This window comes from Panthera onca, chromosome B1 (assembly GCF_046562875.1).
Source record: "Panthera onca isolate mPanOnc1 chromosome B1, mPanOnc1 haplotype 2, whole genome shotgun sequence".
NCBI lineage: Eukaryota > Metazoa > Chordata > Mammalia > Carnivora > Felidae > Panthera > Panthera onca.
In genome coordinates this window covers 85,164,822-85,186,394 of record NC_138342.1, presented here as the reverse complement: position 1 = coordinate 85,186,394, position 21,573 = coordinate 85,164,822, and the positions used below count along the sequence as shown (strand labels likewise).

Genomic DNA, 21,573 nt, shown 5'->3' with positions numbered 1-21,573 from the left:
CTAGATTTCAAAATGTCATGATGAAAGCATCTTCTATTAGGGATGAATCAAATGTATGTATTATTTTTTAAACCTTGAGCTTATTTGAGAATGTTAATAGTCACGAGAAACCTGTGATCAATATTTTGCAGAATCATTTAAAATAGATATTCCCATCAATGTTGAGAAGCTAGACAAAATCGTTTGTGTGTTTACTTTATGGGGACTACACAGTGAAATCAAATGAGTTTAAAAATTTTTTTTCAGGAGGCTTCCTTCTGAAAACTGGTAAGCAGAAGAATTTAGGGGTTAATTATTATGCATTTATTTTGGAAAGTCAGACACAGTTTTAAACATTCATTTTATTTGCAGGAATCGTGCATGGGAATCACAGAATGGTAACACTGCATTCTATTCTACACTAGTAAGTTGTTTTTAAGAAATAGGTTGCTGAAATTGTAAGCCTTTTAAAGAATGTAGGTTGTGGAGATGTATATTAATTTGAGTTATAGAATGTTGAGAAATAATATTCTCAAGGTTACATGCAAATAGGCACTAAGTAAGAGAAGGGTTCTCAAAACAGCAATAATAATTAGAGATTTGAATGTCAGAAATTCAGAAAATGGACCAGCAACTTAAAAAGCATATATATCTATAACAAATGTGTATTTTCATGGTCATTCTAAAGACAGTAGGTAAGGAGTAAGGAGTAAACTGTTCAGGTGAGTGCTTCAAATAGGCACAATATCTTTGCTACACAGAAGTTTTCACCTCTCTGTTTTTGTTTTCCCTTAATTTTCAAAATGGGGAACAGCTGCTTCAGTGGCAAAATGCATTGTAAAATGCAAGAACTGTCAAAGAATGCAATCACTCTATGGCATTCAATTTGAATCCTGATGTACCTATCTGAAGCAGGTTAATGCCAATAAATCGTGGCAATGACAAATTCTGAAATCCAGAGGTTTGCCTCTGCTTTCATAGTATAGTATTTTCCCTGAAGACAGCAGGCAATCCAAATGCAAGCATGCTTCACACAGAAAGCACAGTGTCTGCAGATTTTTGGGTTTCATTATAATAACCTGAAAGTGAGATCACAGGAAATGTATTAGTGAATAATGGGTCATCAATTGAAATTGATTAGCTAGCATAAAATCACCCCTATACATAAATCTTTCTAAGGAACAATCACCTTTAGCTTGAAAAATACACATGTTTATCCTTTCAGGAGAAGACAATGAAATATTTAAAGTACTCTGTTTGCTAGACAAATGATTCCTTCAAGTCCCTAATAAGCCTGCCTTAAGCTTTCTGAAAAATATAGCTGAAAAAAAGTATATAGCTGATATTTTACCTTCTTTAGTAATCTTTCCTGCAACAGAAACCAAATTCCTTTTCAGCTTGGAGTCGAGTAGGAAGCTAAGAAAAAAAAGACAAAAAAGATACAGAGCTAGCATTTCTCCATTTTAAGGCCAAACAAAGGAACATGATAAAGTCATGGTTGCCTTTCACAGGAAAATAGCTTTATAGAGGCAACTGGGAAAACAGTCCTCTATCTTAAAAGGAAAGAACTGTAAAACTCAACTACAGCAAAGTCCTTGAGTTCAAGTTGTATTTTATTTGGAGGGAGAATAGCCTAAGGGCTAGGATTTTGTATTCTTTTCCTCTTACCCCAAATATTGTTCTAAAAAATATGCCATGGTTGCATAGTCCTTCAGATGTTGTAGAAGGATCTTTGTTTGACAGGTATATTTTCATAAACTCAGAGGCCTAGGTAGTATCCCATGATTCTGCTACAGCCCAGTGAGTCTACTGAGTCTGTACCCTGGAGACTCATTAGATGTGCAGCTCACTGGTGGGCCACAGGATGATCCAGAAATGCAAACACTCGATCAGTTCTTAAGGGTAAATGACTTTGGTGATTCCTTATGATTTATTTAAAACATAGGAGAGCTTAAAGGGTTATTGAGATTTGGTCAACTAAAATTGGTTCATTGTGAGAAATTACCAAGGGATCTAATTCTGGAGTGTAACAAGGACTCCAACAGCCACATGACCCTGGGTAACAATGAACATTTCCGACATCACATATGTAGATAGTTAGAAGACACGCTTTATTTTTGAAGAAAAATTGGTGGTCAGGATGTTATCATTATTGTCTTGAACTAGTTTTTTCAATTGCTGCTCTCTTTGCTTAGCGTTATTTTTAGCAATTCATTTTCAGTTAACTCTACATGTGAAGTGATGCATATTTACAGGAATGATGTTTTGGGTTTACATTTTTTCCTACAGCTAGACTTTAAGGACTGTATATATTGTGGTTCAAATAGACTTACCATATTACTATTGCTAAAAAAGATGTATCCATGATTCCTCTAAGATTTATTTGGTCTGTACATGCTGAATTCAGCCATACTTTGGCCTTGGTGCCTTTTTCCTTTGACTTTCTTCTTTGCTTTTTTTCTAAATAGTTAATTCTTTTAAATTACTGTTCATACAGTAATTTGCACACAAACGCTTATGTAACTTATTTTGTTCATACTTGTTGAAACGTTTCAAAGCATAGTCAGGATAGAAGGCTCATATTCTTTCTCAACAAAGAAGTTATTTTTTTTTGCATTTTATAGAAATTAACATAAATACAACCTACCTTATTGCGGAAGGGTGTGTTATATAACATATTTTCATTGCGGGCACTTTCGTTACCTAGAAATACAAACTCTGTTACTACTTCTTCAGCTGTTCACATATTTAATGATTCATTTATTCGGTACTTTAAAAAAATAATATATGCTATGAGTAGCATATATTGGGTAAGGAGAAGCTACTGAAGAGATAAAAAGGGAATATTGAAAAGGCACCCTTGGCAAGGATGCTATTAATATCTCCTGCCCAGATAGTTGACTACAGGACACAGACAGGAGTTGCTTCAGCTCAGAAACAATCCAACACCTTTGAATAACAACCCTCACTAAATGATGCCTTCTTCTTTTTTGTTTTTCTCCATTAACCACGATCAGTCAATCACAAGGTATGCCATCTTATGAAAACTTGTTCCTACTACTCCCCATTGGCCACAGCTCCTCCTGCCTTTACCACAGGCTTTCCAGTTTCCACCCGTCAGCCACGTGGCTCAGTTCTATTGCTCTTCTCCATTCCCACAGTCACTGCTCTGGTTCAGAATGTAGACAATTGCTTCTAGATTAGTCAGAGCTCCCCAGTTGGCCTCTGGCTCTTCTTGATCTTGCCAACCTTCTGCATACATTCCTACTTACCACACTGATGTGAATCACCCTTTGAAGTGTTACTCCAATTCCATTTACTCTGTCAATAACTCCCGCTTATCAAGCATCAGCTCCCATTTGCACATATTATCATCTGCCTTTATAGAAACTCCCCATGGCAGATTTCTTACATGGGGAAACTGAGGCCTAAAGAGCTTAAGTGATTTCCCAAAGGCCATAACGGTAAGTTGTGAAGGGCCAGGTCAATCAGAGTTCAAAGCACATGCTTCTTGTATTGTCTAACAATGCCTCTACATTGCTCTTCTAGAATCACCTCAAATTTATTTTGGATGTCAAGTGGTTTTGTATATACATATAAAATCTATGTGAGTTTTTGCACTGGCCTGCCTAATTATTTTAGGTTTACATTAACACTGAAACTGATTTACCATGTGCTTTGTTGTAGTCTGAAATTCTTCAGTAAATGCCAAAAACTTACCATTTGGATGGTGCACAATGGTGAGTTTATCTAGAAGACAGAAAAAGCACATTCTACTGAGTTTTGCTCAATATTTATCTTAAACTTTCTTCTTTCTATTGTTTGACAACTTCTTGTCTTTGAGAGAACTATGAAATCTCACAGTTTGATTAAACAAATACTGATCTCCAACTACAAAGTGTGAAACCACGTCTCTGACTACGTTTGTCTATTTTCCTTTTGATGTTTGGTATTATGATTTTAGGTATGTTAGACACTTAATAAAAGTGTTGCTACTATGCTTTGATAGTTTTTTTGCCTGAGCTACTCCATTCTTTTTTCAGATTAACAATATTCAGTATATATAGTACAAATTAATTTTTGATGACTTTTGACAAATCTACACACCCATGTACCCATCACCCGGTTAGGACAGAGAACATTTCATCTCTACAGAAAATCCCCTTGTGCCTCCAACATCAATCCTCATCCCACCATTATCTCTATTGACCCTGATCTGATTTCTATTGTTATAGGTTAGTTTTATCTATAATTTCAGATTAATGGAATCTTATACAATGTATTCCTTTGTGTTTCATTATCTTTCATTTAGCATAGCATCCGTGAGATTCATTCATGATGTTGTGTGTAATACTAGGTATTTCTTTCTATTGTTGAGTAATATTCCACTGTATGAATATACTAGAGTATATAAATTTTGTGAATACGTCTGGATACACATAATGTTTTCAATTTTTTCTTTTTTTGGAAAAATACCTAAGAGTGGTTTGTCTAGGCCATAAGGTAGGTGCACATTTAACTGTTCCAAAGTCATCACACCACATTCTACTTCCATTAACAATGTATGAAATGCATATCCAGTTTTGCCATGTCCTAATCACTTTATTGTAACAATATCTAAAAATTCCAGCCATTATACATTATACTTGTTGTGTATTGATATTTAGTTTAATTTGCATTTTCCTAACTAATGGTGTTGAGCATATTTTCACATGTTAACTGGCCATGTGCTTTTGTAAACTAGGATCTAGATGCTACAGGTGCTCATTGGTGCTGGGCTGCCATTGCTTCTAGGCCTTTTCAGCAGAGGGCTAAAGAAATGTATATGTTCATATATACAACTATATTTCTATATCTATTTGTAATATATATATTCGTAACCAGGGTTATTTTTACCTCCAATTCCAATTTAGAAGCATAGAATTCATTTCAACCTTCTTTCTTTCTTTAGTAGTTACCCCTTTCTTTGATAATAGGAAATCTGATTCTTACTATCCATAGTACATTTATTTACTCAGTCTTAGAACATACAACTGGCAGTTTTGAAATTGCTACCCTATACTCCTATAGAGAAATAAGCCTACTTACTAGAGTACAGAATACATTTTTATGTATTGATTTTTTTCTTTTATTTTTATCCTTGGAATATACTATTTTCTATATTTATGTTAGTTTTTCTTCTGTCTCCTTTCAGTGTGGATGTTTTTTATTTGGAATACGTGTAGGTTCATCTTCTTCTGCTCTTATTCCATTTTGCCCCCTTTCCAGACTCATTTTTGTTGAATATGTAAAATATTAACAAAGTTCTGAAAGTACGTTCTGAGAGATATGTTCAGAGAAGTGTAATTCTTTTTAGTTTTGTTAAGTGTTGTTTTTTAATTAATTTGTTCTTTTTGCCTAAGTTGTTAAATGTATTGGCATTTAAAAAGTTAATTAGGGGCGCCTGGGTGGCTTGGTCGGTTAAGCGTCCGACTTCGGCTCAGGTCATGATCTCACGGTCCGTGAGTTCGAGCTCCGCGTCGGGCTCTGTGCTGACTGCTCAGAGCCTGGAGCCTGTTTCAGATTCTGTGTCTCCCTCTCTCTATGCCCCTCCCCTGTTCATGCTCTGTCTCTCTCTGTCTCAAAAATAAATACATGTTAAAAAAAATTAAAAAAATTAAAAAAAAAGTTAATTATATTTCATTAGTATCTTTTTAATGTCTGTAGGATCTGTTGTGATAGCCTCATTTCACTTTCCCAATATGGTTACTCTCGCTTTCCCTTTTTTCTGGTTCATTTTTGTCACAGTTTTATCAATTTTAGTTATGTTTTCAAATAACTAATTTTTGGTTTTGTTAATTTTTTTCTATTTTTCAACTCCTTCATTTTTTATTGATTTTTGATCTGAGCTTTACAGTTTTTCCTCTTACCTCTGCTTTCCACTTTCCAGTTTCCTGAAGTGGAAACCCACGTCACTGATCTTCAGCTTTTCTTCTTTTCTACTATTATATTTATAGCCATAAATTTACCTCTAAGTACTACTTTAGCTACATTCCACACATTTTGATATGTTGTATTTGCATAATTCATCCAGGTTGAAATATTTTCTTGTGATTTCTTATTTGACCTATGGGTTATTTTGAAATGTACTTAATTCGTAACTATTTTGAGAGGTATTTTTAATTTCTTAAATTCTAATTTCTTTTTGTTGTAGTAAGAGAATATAAGATTTCAAAAGACTGAAATTGTTCAGAGAACATACTATGAAGATTTCAAATGTTTTGAAACTTATTGAAACTTTTAAAATAGCCCAACATATGTTCTATTTTGGCATACCTTCCATGTACACCTTAAACAAACATGTACTCTAATTTTTTTCCACGTCATGTCCTGTAAATGTCAATAGATTCCCTATTTATTCACTCCTTAACAACGTGTTTTTTTTTTTATTAATTTAACTATGTTTATAAGAGTTGCTTTGAAGTCTTTGTTAAGATCAACAATAGGACCATTTCAGTTTTTATTGAGAGCTTTCTTTTTCTATGAATAACATTTTCTTAATCTTTGTATGTCTTCCTTTTTTTTTAAGGAAAAGTATTTTTAGGAAACACTGAATACTGGAAATTATAGACAATCAGCTGTATATTCTGGATTCTGTAATATTCCTTTAATAAGTAAGAAGTGTAAGTTCTAATTTTAGCAGGCAGTTTGATTATTGGCATGAACTTGTATGGGCCTGGTTTTATGCTGTTTTCAGTGTTGTCCTATAGACAGCCCAAGGTGTTTTCTAAAGCCTGCAGTGGGCCTGAGCCTACAAACTACCTTCCATGTGTATCTTGTAGGGGTTTGGTTTTAGGTTTGTTAGTGCAGGTCTAGAGGAGATCTCACTCTAAGTCATGGTCTTTAACCATTATATCTCTTGGATGTCACAGCAGGATACCAGGTGTTTTAACAAAGTTGTTAGGGAGACTTTTCCACTCTGGCAGGGCAAAATCTCCAACATCCCCAGTCTGGCTTTTCCCTGGTTCTGCTCAAACTCTAGTGTCTCTGTTCTGCTTTCAGTGTCCAGAAGCTGTTATCTTGTATGCATGAGTGGTCTTGCTCATCTCTTGGCCACAGACTTGTGGAGTCCCTCACTCCCTCTGAAGCTACTTCTCTACAGAGTTACCTCCTCTTCAGTGACCCACACAGACATTCCAGAAGCTTTGGTTGCCCTGGACTCTGCTCATGTCTCCTCATTTCAACAGGATTGCCTTGCTTTGTATGACTGCGTAAATTTTGTCACTAGAATTACAGTCTTAGGCTGCTAACTGCTTACTCCCTGAAATCAACTGCCTCATATTTTTGCCTAGCATTAGTGCTGTGTATGGTGGGAGGGTTTGTCTGGTAGTACTTATCCCATTTTGGTTAGAAGGGGAACTAGCTGATTCCTAATTAAGACACCAGTGTTTAAAAGCATTGACTTTGGATTAAAAAAGAATTAGGCTGTAGTTTCTAATCTGTGCATTTTGGGGCTTTTTGGTCTTTCTTTCTTTCTTTCTTTCTTTCTTTCTTTCTTTCTTTCTTTTTTCAGAGAGGGCACAAGTGAGTGAGATGCAGAGAGAGAGAATCCTAGGAGGGAGAGAGGGAATGAGAGAGGGAGAGAGAGAGAGAGAGAGAGAGAGAGAGACAGAGAGAGAGAAAGTGGGGCTTGTGTTCTCCCAAAGCATTGCTGGTGCTCACCTGATGTAGGACTCGAACTCATGAACTGTGAGATCATGACCTGATTTGAAGTCAGATGCTTAATGACTGAGCCACCCAGGCACCCTGGGCTTCTTAGTTTCTTACAGTCTCAGTTTCCCTATTTATAAATTGGTAATAATGTCTACCTCAAAGGGTTATTATAAGAAATTAAAAAGATAATACTCAATGTATGGTAGATAGTCAAATATTAGCTGCTGCTACTACTACTTAATATTCCTTAGTCAAAGTATGTATACATATTTTTTACTATATAATTTTTTATATTGTTAAAATTTTAACCTTTTCCACATTACAACAGAGATCTGTAGATCTCAGTTATCTGTAAATTAGCCCTGTGTTTATGAGCTTAATTATTTTAGAATGTGTATTTCTGTTTTTAGAAACCATTTATAAGATAGCTTAAAGAATTTTCTAGGAAAGAGTAGGAAACAATTTAATAATATGAAAATAATTTTTTTCAGTTAAGTTTCAACATGAAGCACGAGCTAAAATCTACGCAATCTTATTGAAAATGGAAAAGATGGAAATTTCAAGCTTTGCTAGTGGTTGTTAGTTTTTAATTATCTGTGCAGGGGTAAGGACTTGGGGAAGGAGTGGTCTGCTAGTGACAACACAATTTATTTTCAATTTTGGAATGTGATATTTATCTTTGGAGAAGATTTACCATCTTAATAATGTTTGGTTTGTGTTAGCATTAAAACGAGTGTTTTTTTTCCCTCCCGTGAGAGTGACTGTAAATTGTTAGCAAGGGGAATCTGCATTGCCAAGAAGCATGCTAGCTGCAGGGGAAAGCAACCTGAGATTTACAATTTAAAATGATCCACATGTGCACAATTGTGTGAACTGACTATATTGAGACTGTTCAACCTTATTAAAAAAGTATGACTCCTTAATAATTCAGTAATCTGTATAATGGTGTGTGTGTGTGTGTGTGTGTGTGTGTGTGTGTGTATATGTGTGTGTGTGTGTGTAAACTGGAATGGAATTATTTGCAATTTTCATAGAAATCAAAGTAAAGAAACTAGCATTTATGGAAGGTTCATTCTGGTCAATGAAGGTGAAAAATGTTCTACATGTTAACTTACACAACCCCTTCCAGATATATCTATAATCACTCCTGTTTTGCAGACAGGAACCTGAGTACCAGGCATTAAGACGCTTTCCAGTCCTGCAGCTGGGAAATGATGGCGTGCAGATTTGACTTCAGGCCTGGTTGACTCCACTCTATCGTTTTTGAATAACAGACAAAGCTTACTTACCAGAGACATTTTCTTCTTCTGGCCTCTTCCCAATGATGCAATCTCGTAGCTGGCGTAGTTTTTCCTTGATGAGGGAATGACCAGAAAATAGAAGTGAAGAGTCACAAGTTTGTCATAGATGAAGATGAAAAACATCAACTACCGTTACCAGAACCATCATGACTATGTTGCACTAATTTGGTACTCACAGCATCCCAATCAGCCATCTTGGATACTTTAAATGCGTTATCGTACTTAATTTTCACAACTTCATGAAGTATATATGCCATCATCTCAGTTTACATAAATAGAAGCTGAGATTCGGAGAGGTTAAGTAACTTTTCCAAATCACAGAGTTGTTAAGTAGTAGAGTCAGCCCTGGGACCCAAAGCCCAATTCTTATGGGAGCCGCTTTCCCAATCTAACACCAGAGGGCGCTACATTGGCTATGCTGTGTGCAAAAGCAAAAGTGTGACACATGGTGATTTGCTACTGCCTGAGCCCATCTCTAGCCTCTGTGGGGCACAACCTTTCTTACATATTTCTTTTAAGGACCAGGCACTTGGAAGCAAATGAGACATAACTGGATTCCCCTTCTTAGCTCGTCTGTGATCTTTCCTTGCTTTCCAAAACATTCTAGGTTGAACATTTATTATCATTTTATCTACAATGTAAAACAACATTAAAAAAAAATCTTTTAGAAGAGAATCTAAGAATAGCCCTTTCTCCTAAGGGTTTCCTTTGAAACCTAGAAACCATGCTTCCTAAAAAGAGAGTTATTTTCATTGCCTTAAAGATCTTCTTCTATGAGTGGAGTAAATATTCTTCTTTAGGCATTCACTGGTTATAACAGGAGTGAGGAGAGTAAAAGGCAGTTTTTACCTTCTCACCCAGCTCACCTTCAACTCCAGGGGTTCTACATGGGTCTTAATTATTCTAGAAACTCTTCTATTATTAACTCTATGGTTGTGCCACTTTTCCTCTTATTTTCTTAGGATAATACCTCTATCAATAATAATGACATAACATTACAGTTACCCCTGACAGATTTATGTTCAGCATACAAATGAATGTTTTTGCAAGCTACAGGAGTAATATTTAAAAGTGTGTGAAGGGGCACCTGGGTGGCTCAGTCGGTTGAGCATCTGACTTCAGTTCAGGTCGTGATCTCGAGGTTTGTGATTTCAAGCCCCACCGGGCTTGCTGCTGTCAGCGCAGAGCCCGCTTTGGATCCCTACCCCCGCTTGCACTCTCCCAAAAATAAATAATTTTTTTTAAAAGAAAAGTGTGTGAAAATGAGTGTGTACATATATTGGGAAAATGAGGAGAACATCTATTTTTCTGTTATTCCGACTGTTGTCCAACCCCTTATGTTAAGGACTAAGAAAACATAGGGAAAAAAACTCCTTGCAATTGGTCTTGGCAATAGTTTTTTGGATATGACACCGCAAAACACAAGCAAAAGAAGCAAAATTAGGCAAGTAGGACTACATCAACCTGAAAAGTGTCTACACAGCAAAAGAAATGATCAAGAAAATGAAAAGGCTACCTACAGAATGGGAGAAAATATTTGCAAATCATATATCTGATAAGGGGTTAATATCCAAAATACATTAAGAATTCAAATAACTCAATATTGAGGCGCCTGTGTGACTCAGGCTGTTAGGTGTCTGACTTCGGCTCAGGTCACGGTCTTAACGGTTCATGGGTTTGAGTCCTGTGGCGGGCTCTGTGCTGATAGCTTGGAGGCAAGAGCCCGCTTTGGATTCTGTGCCTCCTGTCTCTGTCCCTCCCCTGCTCCTTCTCTGTCTGTCTCTGTCTCTCAAAAATTAAAAAAAAATGTTAAAAATTAAAAAAATAAATAAATAACCCCCCCCCCCCGCCCCAAATAACTTAGTAGCAAAAATCAAATAATCTAGTTAACAAATGGTTAGAGAAAAAAAATGAGCAGAGGGACTAAATAAAGCATTTTTCAAAAATGACATACAAATGGTCAACAGGTATATGAGAAGGTGTTCAATATCACTAATCAATAGGAAAATGCAAATGAAAACCACATTGAGGTATCATCACCTGACACCTGTTAGAATGGTTATCATCAAAAAGACAAGCGATAACAAGTGTTGGCAGGATGTGGAAAAAGGGAAACCTTGTTCGTTGTTGGTGGGAATGTAAATTGGTGCAGCCACTATGGAAAACAGTATGTAGGTTTCTTAAAAAATTAAAAATAGAGCTACATATGATCCAGTAATTCTGCTCTTCGGTGTATATCTGAAGAAAATGAAAATAGGATATTGAAGACATAACTGCACCCTCATGTTCACTGCAGGATTATTCGCAGTAGCCAAGATACAGAAACAACCTAAGCTTCTGTGAATGGATGAATGGACAAAGAAGGTGTGATTACATACATAAGCCATGAAAAAGAAGGAAATTCTGCAATTTGCAACATGAATAGACCCTGAGGGCATTATGCTAGGTAAAAAAAGTCAGAGAGAGAAAGAAAAACATGGTATGATACTGTTTATATGCAGAAGCTAAAAAAGCTGCACTCAGTGAGTAAAGTGGTGGTTACCAGTGACCAGGAAGTGGAGGGAAAGAGGTTGATTAAAGGGTAGATACTTCCAGTTGTAAGATAAATAAGCTCTGGCGATTCAATGCACAACACAGTGATTATACTAAACAATACTGTATTATGTACTTGAAGTTGATAACAGGGTAGATAGTCAATGTTCTCACCCAAAAGAAGAAATGATAGTTTTTTGATATGATGGAGATGTTAGGTAACACTCCGGTGGTAATCATTTTGCAATATGTAAGTCTGTGAAATCGACAAGGCGGTACACCTTAAGTTTATCCAATGATATCTCATTAAAGCTGGAAACATAAAACAAGAAAAGGACTGATTCACTAAACAGTATTCAAAGTTACTGAACTTTTGGCTTTTATGGAAAGCAGGCTGAGTGCCTGTTCCTTGGCTTTACAGGTTAAATTTTGTTTTGTTTTGCGTAAACAGTAACTATATTCATTATCCCATTCTCCCTATATATTGGATAAGTCAGATCAGTCTAAAAGTAGTTAACACACCGCCTTAACTTCTTTCTAAAAGAATATTAAATATTAACACACACACAAATTAAAAACAACCAAGCCTTTCATAAAACAACTAGTGAGATAATTTTCAAGAAGGTATTTCAGTTGGATTCCTCTAAATTGTAAGCTTTATTATGATCTGAGGAGGGTGAAGTACAACGGGCTTATTTTCAGCAGAACTTGCAAGCTAACAAGGCTAAGAGAGTGGGTGTGTAGGTTGGCACTAAGGCACAGTTTATCTGTTTCAGGCTAAGAGAGCTGTTTGATGGCGATGGCATTGGCCCAGACTGAGAAGCAGCACTGTCATTCTGATCATGAACTAAGATCAGTTGCAGAACTGCACAATCAGCATGTTTTCGCATCTGTTTGGTGAAACAGGCCCAGGTGCAGCCACCACCCACACAACCAGAGCTGCCCTTCGAGATAGGTGGCTTCTGAGAAGAAGTGATCTCAGATGTGCTGGGAAAGTCCCTTGCCTAAACTACTTTCTGCCTAGATGCCACATTTGTTTGGAGTTTCATCATTGGGATTCATTTTGCTGTTCTTTAAAAATGTTTTCCTACGCATTGTTTTTCAACAAAAATGATCCCTTGGGAAAGGTAGCATATTGAGCTATTAATGATTATTTGTACTTCGGCCTAAACTAGCTAATTAAATGTGTTTTATCAAACAGTTCCTGAGAACTGGTTTCTATGGCACTGGGGTTTTCTGTGATAAGAAGGAAAAACTGTTGGACTATTTAGGGAGTAGGAAAGCCTGTGGGATAAAACAGAATACAGTCCTCATACCCCTCACCGAGGAATGTCATGGGATGTATATGGTATATTTTGTTTTCAGTCTCATCTCAGAACCACCTACTCTGATACCCTCTCAAGATATACATTATATTTATAGAAGACAAGCTTATCTGAAGTTAATATGCTTGGCAGCATATCTCTATAAATCCTGACTTTATATGGGCTTTTCCCCCCAAAAGGTTAAGGGGAAGAGGAGAGAAAACTTGTTATATTTTGTTGAGGAATATTGCCTGACATGATTTAAATCATTTTCTTCTTCCCTTTAAGTATGGTCCACATAACACACTCTTCAGAATGTTGAGCACATGTTAATGTAAAGATGCTTCACCTTAATATCAGCAATGAGATTCATAAAATATTCACTATACTAAGAACAGCCTAATAAGGTGATTAGGTGTTAGCTCTGATATAGTGGGTCCCAGCATTGAGTTCACCAATGGTTTGTAAACATGAAATCTGGAAACATGAAATCTGGATGTTTGCATCCATTTAATTGGTAGTTTGAAAACATTTTTTTTTTTGTGGGTAGTTAAAATCAAACAAATAGTTACCTGTGTTTCTTGTAAAAAGACTATGCATTTACAGACAGGCGCTGCCCGTGAGGTGAATGTTCCTGAAAGGACTGGGGTCATTATTACCTGCTGAATCATTTCCAGTTCAGTCTTTCCCATCTGCCAATGTTTAAATTTCTCTAGGGCTTCATCCACAGATAGTTTCCCATTCTTGACTTTCTCTTGAAGAAGGATGAGCTCTTCCTGCCCAGCAGCAAGGCAGTTCACAGTGGAAAAGGCCTGACTCTCCAGCCGAGCTCTGTCTACAATATGAGGGGAAGATGTTTTAACAAGAAGACTATATATGTCAATTGGGGGGAAAAACACTCTAAAAACAAATCAGTTGAGTTTCTTATTCCTGCCAGTCTACAAGCAGTCATTGAATAAATCAGTACAAAATTTTTAATGCATTTCGAAGGATTGTCGTGTCTGTCACCTAGGGTTATGGTAAAAAGAATGCATGTCATCACTAAGAAACAGAAAAAGGGACAGGTAGATAAAGCACAGTAGCAAAGTTCTACATTTTACTAGCTGTGGGCAGTACCAATTTCACTTTCTTTTTGTGAGGATTATTTTTTTAAGGTTATTTATTTATTTTGAGAAAGAGAGAGAGTGGGGGAGGGGAAGACAGAGAAAGGGAGGGAAAGAGAGAATCCCAATCAGGCTCTGTGCTGACAGCACAGAGCCTGACATGGGGCTTGAACTCACAAACAGTGAGATCATGACCTGAGCTGGAATCAGGAGTCAGATGCTTAACTGACTGAGCTGCCCAGACACCCTAGTGAGGATTATTTTTAATAATGTGCACAAAGTTCTTAGCATAGTGCCTGTCAAATGGTAAGCTAAATAAATATTAGCATTATTATCAATAATAAATATTTGTGGAATAAATGTGGAATAAACATAATCTCTAGCTTTTGGAAAAGAGATCTCAACCAACATCCAAGTGTTATAAAGTTTTAGGAGCATTTGCAACTTTATTCCTGAAAGATTTAAAATAGGCAATTGCCGCTCATTTTGTAATGAACTGCTTTCTTTCCAAAAGAGTTTATTTTGCTCAGAACAATCAGAACATTGGGTGGTCCAACTTTCCATGTGTGGCTGCTAATGCCACACCATACATCAGCCTGAACCACAGACCATGGGTGAAGTCAGTGCTTTATTTGTCCCACATGATGTTTAAGGACATAAGAGAAGCTACATGCCTTTAAGGATGCTATGTGCTCTCCAGACTATCCCAATCCTTATCCCTCTTTATGGTCACTGGATGGCATCACACTTGTATTATCTGCATGTCTGGAGAACTTAGCTGAGCTTGTACCTTATTATTTATACATTTCTAATAAGTCCGACCTATTTCGTGTATTGTCTCAAGAAGGACCGGGTAACTCCTTAGCAGTCTATGTCTCATGCACTATCAAATCGAAATATGTTCACAGAGTCTAGGAGAGAATAGACAATCTAGCTGTGTACTGGTAAACTGTCCCTGAAGAATCACTCATTCCCCGGAGCCCATCTTCAAGAAAGAAATAGGCTAGCTAGACTGTCACTAGACCAGACAGACAAGGACTTAGAAATGGAAGGGCATTCAAATCCTATAGTACTAAGGATCTGGTGATAGTGTTTGGATTGGTTAGTCTGGAAAACAGACTTTTCAAGTACTTGAGAGCAGGTTTTAAGTATTTCAAGGGGACTTGAACCTTGGGGTTGTCCTGGAATGACCTTTAGCAGCATCCTCAGTTTTGAGAAGGATTCTAGCAGGAAATCTTGAAATGGGGACACAGAGACTGTTCCTTTCTGAAAAGATTCACATACACATAAAACTGCTCCACGGCCAATCATTTTGATTCCTACGGGGGCTTTCTTGGCTGTCTTTTCTTTCAGAAGTCCTCTTTCCCCAGAACTAACAAGATGTCAACAGATTCTACACTCTAACTCTTTTCCTTCAGGGATGACGGAGCATGAAATCCCAGGAGAATTGGAGAAGCACAAGTCAGCCAGAGGGCTCACTGGTTCAGTAGCCAAAAGCACAGATAACAATTGAGATCTTGCTTCTTATACCATTTGCTTTTGATAGGCCTCTGCAATCCACTCCAATTCATAAGGTACAGTTTTGCAAACGAATTCTATGTGCCATTCCTGCCAGAGTACGGACGTTTAGAGCCATCATTTAATAGCTAAGACATTTAACTAGCACCTCACTTCTGTCATCCCTTTGACTAAGTGTGAATGCATTTTTATCTCAAGTAACCCGTGCAGCTGGATTTTCTCTTTTGTTGAAGTTATCTCAAGGAAAGTCTTCCTGGAAAACTGTACTAGCTTGTTTTGCTATATGTGCAGGTATAGCTAAATTCAGAAACTACTGAATTGTCTTAACAATATTCATTTCAGGGGTGCCTGGGTGGCTCAGTCGGTTAAGCGTCCGACTGGGGCTCAGGTCATGATCTCACGGTTTGTGTGTTCGAGCCTCACATTGGGCTCTGTGCTGACAGCTTGGAGCCTGGAGCCTGCTTCAGATTCTGTGTCTCCCTCTCTCTCTGCCCCTCCCCTACTTGTGCTCTGTCTCTATCAAAAATAAATAAAAAAAAAACAACAACAACAAACAATATTCATTTCAATTGCCCTTCACCTTTCAAATTTTCACTACTAAAAAATAAGTAAGATGACTTTTGGGGGGACAGAGTTCAGTCTTGTGTGGTTGTGCAGAGAGAACAAAAGAATGAAAGTTAAGAGTATCAGTTCTAGACAGATAGAACTGGAAGTGAGCTGTTTATAATTAGACCAAGTTTACATACTTCAGCTTTTGTTTATTACCCCCCCACCGTTAGCTATGATAAGTTGCAAACCAAAATGATTTAGGCACTTAAATCATCTTTCTTCCCAAGGGCAGACTAGTTAAACCAAAACGTGCAACCTGTAATTTTTAGTAGGGTGTGCAAAGTTGCTTTAATGCACTTAGATCACTGTTTTATGGGGGATGGAAGGTTTTTTCTTTCCTCCTCCATTTTATATTTATTATTAGTTTATCTTCAGAAAAGTTAGTATGAGGTTAATGTAATTTTTGTTGAAACGGGTTTGCCAGATTGCTAACTGTACATATTGCAGACTTTTGGTCTCTTAGTGTAAAAACTTCAAGATAAACTACAGTTTCTAGAGTTTTAGTTCCTCTTGGATCAGTTTCTTTTTACAAGATTTTCTATTTAATCAAATATCACTCATATAAACATCAAATAACACTGTTCTGGTGAGTGTATGAATCTTCAGATTAGGTAAGAGAGTAAATTGAGCTTTTCATTAAAATTATTTCTATTACTGAGTGACTGGCTAGAAGAACATTTTTTTACTGAAAATTTGAAAGGAAACAACTTGATTGCCCAACAACAAAGAATTTAAAGTATGAAATATTTACTTAACAAATACTAAGTGATCATTAAAATAATAACAATAATTAAAAAGATCATGTGGCAATATAGAAAGTGCTTATCATATCACAATAAGTACAAAAGCAGGATATTAATTTGTATATACAGTAAAATGTTAATGATATAAATGTTTTTCATAAGATAAAGCATGGAAGGAAATTATCTTAAGATGACACAAGTTGTTCTATTGTGATGGTATCAGAGATTACTTTTTTCTGGAATTTCTGTGATTCTTAACTTCCAGCTTTCTGTGATGATACAGGATATGGTTTTTGCAGTAAGAAACTCTCTCCCATTCTGCTAATAGGCTTTCCCATGGAATACATACCATTCCAAGCCATGGCAGATACACTATACCAATGGCATACCATACTGAATCATCTTGTCATATTATTTTGTGAGTAATTGGAAAGAATCTGTCGGTAATGAAACTGAGACACCCAGCGACCAAGCTTTAAATCTGAAGTTACTTTTTGTTCTACAGCTAGGGAACTGGCAAGTAAATTAACTCTGGGGCACATGGGTAAATTAGGAGAGACCTGGAGTGTTGAATTATTTGTAAGTTCCAAGCAAAGTATCCACATCTCTTGAAATTAGGGCTGCATATTGACAGAGCTCCTCCCTTGACTTAACTTGAGTTTGGCTCCTCTGAGACCTCTTTCCAGTGAGGCTTCACCTTTTGTACTTAACCTGTCTGTCTTCCTATTGCTCAATTTTCATAAGAATCTGCTAAGTTTGTTTAGTCAGGGTCCCCCACCCTTGATACCTGATTACCTTCAGTATCTGATTGGGTTCCTTGACCTTCCATCGCCCCCTAGGTGATACCTGATCACCTTGCCCTGCCTTCAGCAAGAGCCCTGTTAGGCCAACTTAGCCAGAATTCCTCTTACCCCTGTGTTTCCTCTTAATAATTTTCCACATAATAAAAATACTAGTTTCTGACTTTTGTTACAAAGACTACATATACATATGTGTGTATATCTATCTATCTATCTATATCTGTATATATACACATATATCTATACACACACATGCAATATTAAGTGATTTGGAAAGTACATATTTTCTTTTAAAATAAATTTCAGAGATATAATTTATCTTATATATTTTTGGTTACTAAGTCATGAAGGAAAGGGCATGATTTTAGTTTTGTATTTTCTTCTAGTTCCTAGACCATTTTATATTATTTGAGCATCGAATTCAGGTTATGATTTGTTGCATTACATATTTTTTATCACCAGCATTTACATTCACATTTTTAAAGTATATTTACAGGAATTATTTACATTTTTATTTATTTTTGAGAGAGAGAGAGAGAGAGAGAGAGAGAGCACGTGTGTGAGAGAGAGTAGGGATGGAGCAGAGAGTGAGGGAAACAGAGGATCCCAAGCGGTTCTGTGCTGAAAGCAGAGAGCCTGATGAGGGCCTCGAACTCATGAACAGTGAGATCATGACCTGAGCCGAAGTCAGATGCTCACCTGACTGAGCCACCCAGGCAACCCTACAATAATTATTTAAATGCAATTCCATGTTTTATTGAATTCATTATTCACCACAAATTCTTTAATACCATAAGTTCTCTTTAAGCTTTTTATTTTGCTTAGTCTCTTATTTATTCATAATATATTTCGGGTAATACTTTCATGACATAGAAATTCTAATTTTTCTAAAACCTTGGTTATCCAAAAGCTGCATTTGTTTTCTCCTTACAGGCATGAAATACCACACTAAAGATAAACTTCTTAAGCTGCAATATTTTCCTAATAAACTGTGTAATCCGTTATCTCATATTTTTGTTACACAGATTCTCTGTTTTTTTAAAACTGATTTTGATTTTAAAAAGTTTTTTTTAATGTTTATATTTATTTTTGAGACAGAGAGAGACAGAGCATGAGTGGGGGGAGTGGCAGAGAGAGAGGGAGACACAGAATCCAAAGCAGGCTCCAGGCTCTGAGCTGTCAGCACAGAGTCTGATGCTGGGCCCAAACTGGTCAACCATGAGATCATGACCTGGGCCGAAGTTGGACGCTCAACTGACTGAGCCACCCAGGCGCCCCTGATTTTGATTCCTTTTAAATAGAAAATCTAAGTTAACATATCTTCTCAATACTTTAGGATTGTTTCTTCATCTTTATAATTAAAAAGATTTGCGAGGGTGCTTTTAAATTTCCTTATTGTTTTCTGGGTCACAGTTAACCTATATTGAGCCCCACATCCTTGTTCTATAAAGCTTTGTTTAGCTATGCCATTGACTGCATTCTGTATTCTATTTAAAACAAACAAATCTATTATACGTGAGTTGGATCTCCTCCATTTCTTCTGATTGTTTCTAGTCTATCTATGTATTGAGAACAAACCCTTCTCCAATTATGTTCTCAACTTCAATAACTTGATTTTTATCCACCATCAGGTGTTTTTGTTGTGACCAGTGTGGATTTTAACTTGCTGCTGAAATTTTAGCTTCTAAGCTTATTTTATTTTTACCATACTTCCTTTTGTCACTAGATCCCTTTTCTGCATGTCATATATTTCATATCATCCTGCCCTCTCACCTAAAATGTCTTTCATATATTTTGCTTTCGTCTTAGCCTGGCCTTCATCCCAGACTTTCTACTGCTGTTTCTTCTCTATATTTTCAATTTGTGTGTGAGTTCACACTTTTCTGAAAAATTCTTTATTGACAGGTGTCAGGTACTGAACCTGAAAGTTGAATAGTTTAGCTTAAATTTAATAAATGAAAATTCAAAATAATCCATACTTTTTTACAGTTACTACCTTAAAGCAATTTTCTACACAGTTAAAATATTTGTAAAAACTTCAGATTAAAAGAATTACAAATTGTGAGTTGAAATGTTCTGTGTGTGTGTGTGTGTGTGTGTGTGTGTGTGTGTGTATTTCCCATTATCTACGTTTTGATGGCATGGTGCTTTGTGAGAAGATATATGACAATCTTACTAATGAAACAAATCACTTACAGAAGTATAATTATCCTGAGTCTTCCATGAATAAATTACCTTGCCTTTTCCTTGGAGTGGTTTTTGAAGTTCTCATATTATTTGTTCTCTTCCTCAGTCCTTCTTGAAAGAGAACATATCTATAGAATCATGTTCACCAGGAGATTTAGTGTTTATTTATCCTTTGCTTCTATTCCTTGTGTTCACTCAGATTTTGTTCTCTGCTCTAGGTTGCAGAGGACATTGGTCACTGCAGTTCACAACTCAGGATCCCAGGGTTTAGCGCATTTGTTAGGGCAGCTTTGTCACACACAGGTGAAACATAATTCCTTGGCGCTGTGTACTGATAGGTCTGTAAGCAACTAACTCCCGGCATCAATTACTATAAGAATTCTTCTTGCCCATGCGATCCTTCCACCACAGAGCTTTATTTGGTGGTCTCAGGATGCAAAGTATAACATTAAATCCCTCCTCCTCACTTTTTACTGTGGGCTATTGACACATCACCAAAAGCAGGCAAGAACTCAGTTATTACACAAGTTTTTCCAGGTCTGACTTCAACAACAACAACAACAAAATTTTTATGAAAATGTAAATGTATTATACTGAAAAAGATAACTGAGGCCATTATTCTTTTATGGAGTACAAATGACCACATTTTGATAATCCTCTGTCTTTCCTTTTTAATATATCCAATGCTAGCAAAAACAGCCTGATGAAAATTCCTCAGAGACCAGCATTCTCATTTCCCCCATGTTAAGGGCAATATCACCATTTCTCCAGGTCTCCTACTTACAGAAAGTTTGGGTATTTCACACTTATCAGACTGTTTCAGCACTGGGCATTTGGAGAACACAAACAAGATGTGTTCCCTGACTATATCTTTCCCATGAGCATTCACACTCCCTGAAAAGGCCAGCCAATAATGACTTTTCAGTCTGTATTGAAGAATCAGTGGGCAGACAGAGACTATACCAGGGGCTAGGCAGATAGTTACTGAGCAGAGAAGATTTAGTGCCTGAGTATTAAACACATGTGAATAGTTTTCATTATGAAAAATAAATATGCTTTCCTTCATGTTTTTATTGACATGATTCTCTTGATATACCTTTTATTTTTTCACTTTTTATAGAATTATGAGTCTACAGGGATGTGTCTCAAATATAAGAAAACATGGAAAGCATGATAATAAATGGTAACAGCAAAAGTCGTCTTATAGCAAATGATACAGGAATATACTAGGGAGTGGTTGGAGTTTTTATCTGAAATTTGAATTTAAGCATGGTTTAAACATGGCAAAAATTAAAATTATATTGTGCAGATGATTTCTGAAATACAACACACTTAGTGGCCAAAGTTGACCACAATGTGGCCTTCAGAAAAGTTTCTTTTGGTTATATTTTCTCTTTGGCATGTTGGTTTTAAGATTGTTGCTCATTACTATTCTCATGTGTTCCATTTTTAGCCATGTCTAAGGTAGGACTTAGGCAACCAAATTTTAGAAGCTCCACAAATGATTCTTAGGCTCATCAAGGGTTGGGAGTCACTGAAAATAGGCAGGTAGTTAGCATGGACATGTTCCCCCTACCTCCCATCTGACCCCATCTTCCAAAGAAATGGTTTGCCTTCCCAGAGTGACAGCAATAGCACACTCTTGATGAGATTCATTATTTAACTGTGTGACTGAGGAGATCTGTGTATGTGACCCACAGTCACAGGAAGGCAGTTCAGAATGTTAGGAGTGCTAAACCTCATTAGCTGCTACGTATCATATTTGAGGTAAGACTACACTAATGATATGCCGATGATTCTGGTGA

At 36.6% G+C, this 21,573-nt stretch overlaps 1 protein-coding gene across 1 annotated transcript in view; it reads right to left on the bottom strand.

Moving 5' to 3' along the window:
• Nucleotides 1-323: 323 nt before the first annotated feature.
• BANK1 (B cell scaffold protein with ankyrin repeats 1) overlaps nt 324-21,573 on the bottom strand; it is a 313,953-nt gene continuing 292,703 nt past the window's right edge. The window contains exons 13-18 of the mRNA XM_060654547.3: nt 13,468-13,643; nt 8,961-9,024; nt 3,700-3,729; nt 2,627-2,682; nt 1,331-1,348; nt 324-1,058 (exon numbers count right to left, since the gene is read on the bottom strand). Coding sequence (XP_060510530.3) covers nt 882-1,058; nt 1,331-1,348; nt 2,627-2,682; nt 3,700-3,729; nt 8,961-9,024; nt 13,468-13,643 — 521 coding nt within the window. The 3' untranslated portion in view covers nt 324-881. The remainder of the gene's footprint in view (nt 1,059-1,330; nt 1,349-2,626; nt 2,683-3,699; nt 3,730-8,960; nt 9,025-13,467; nt 13,644-21,573) is intronic.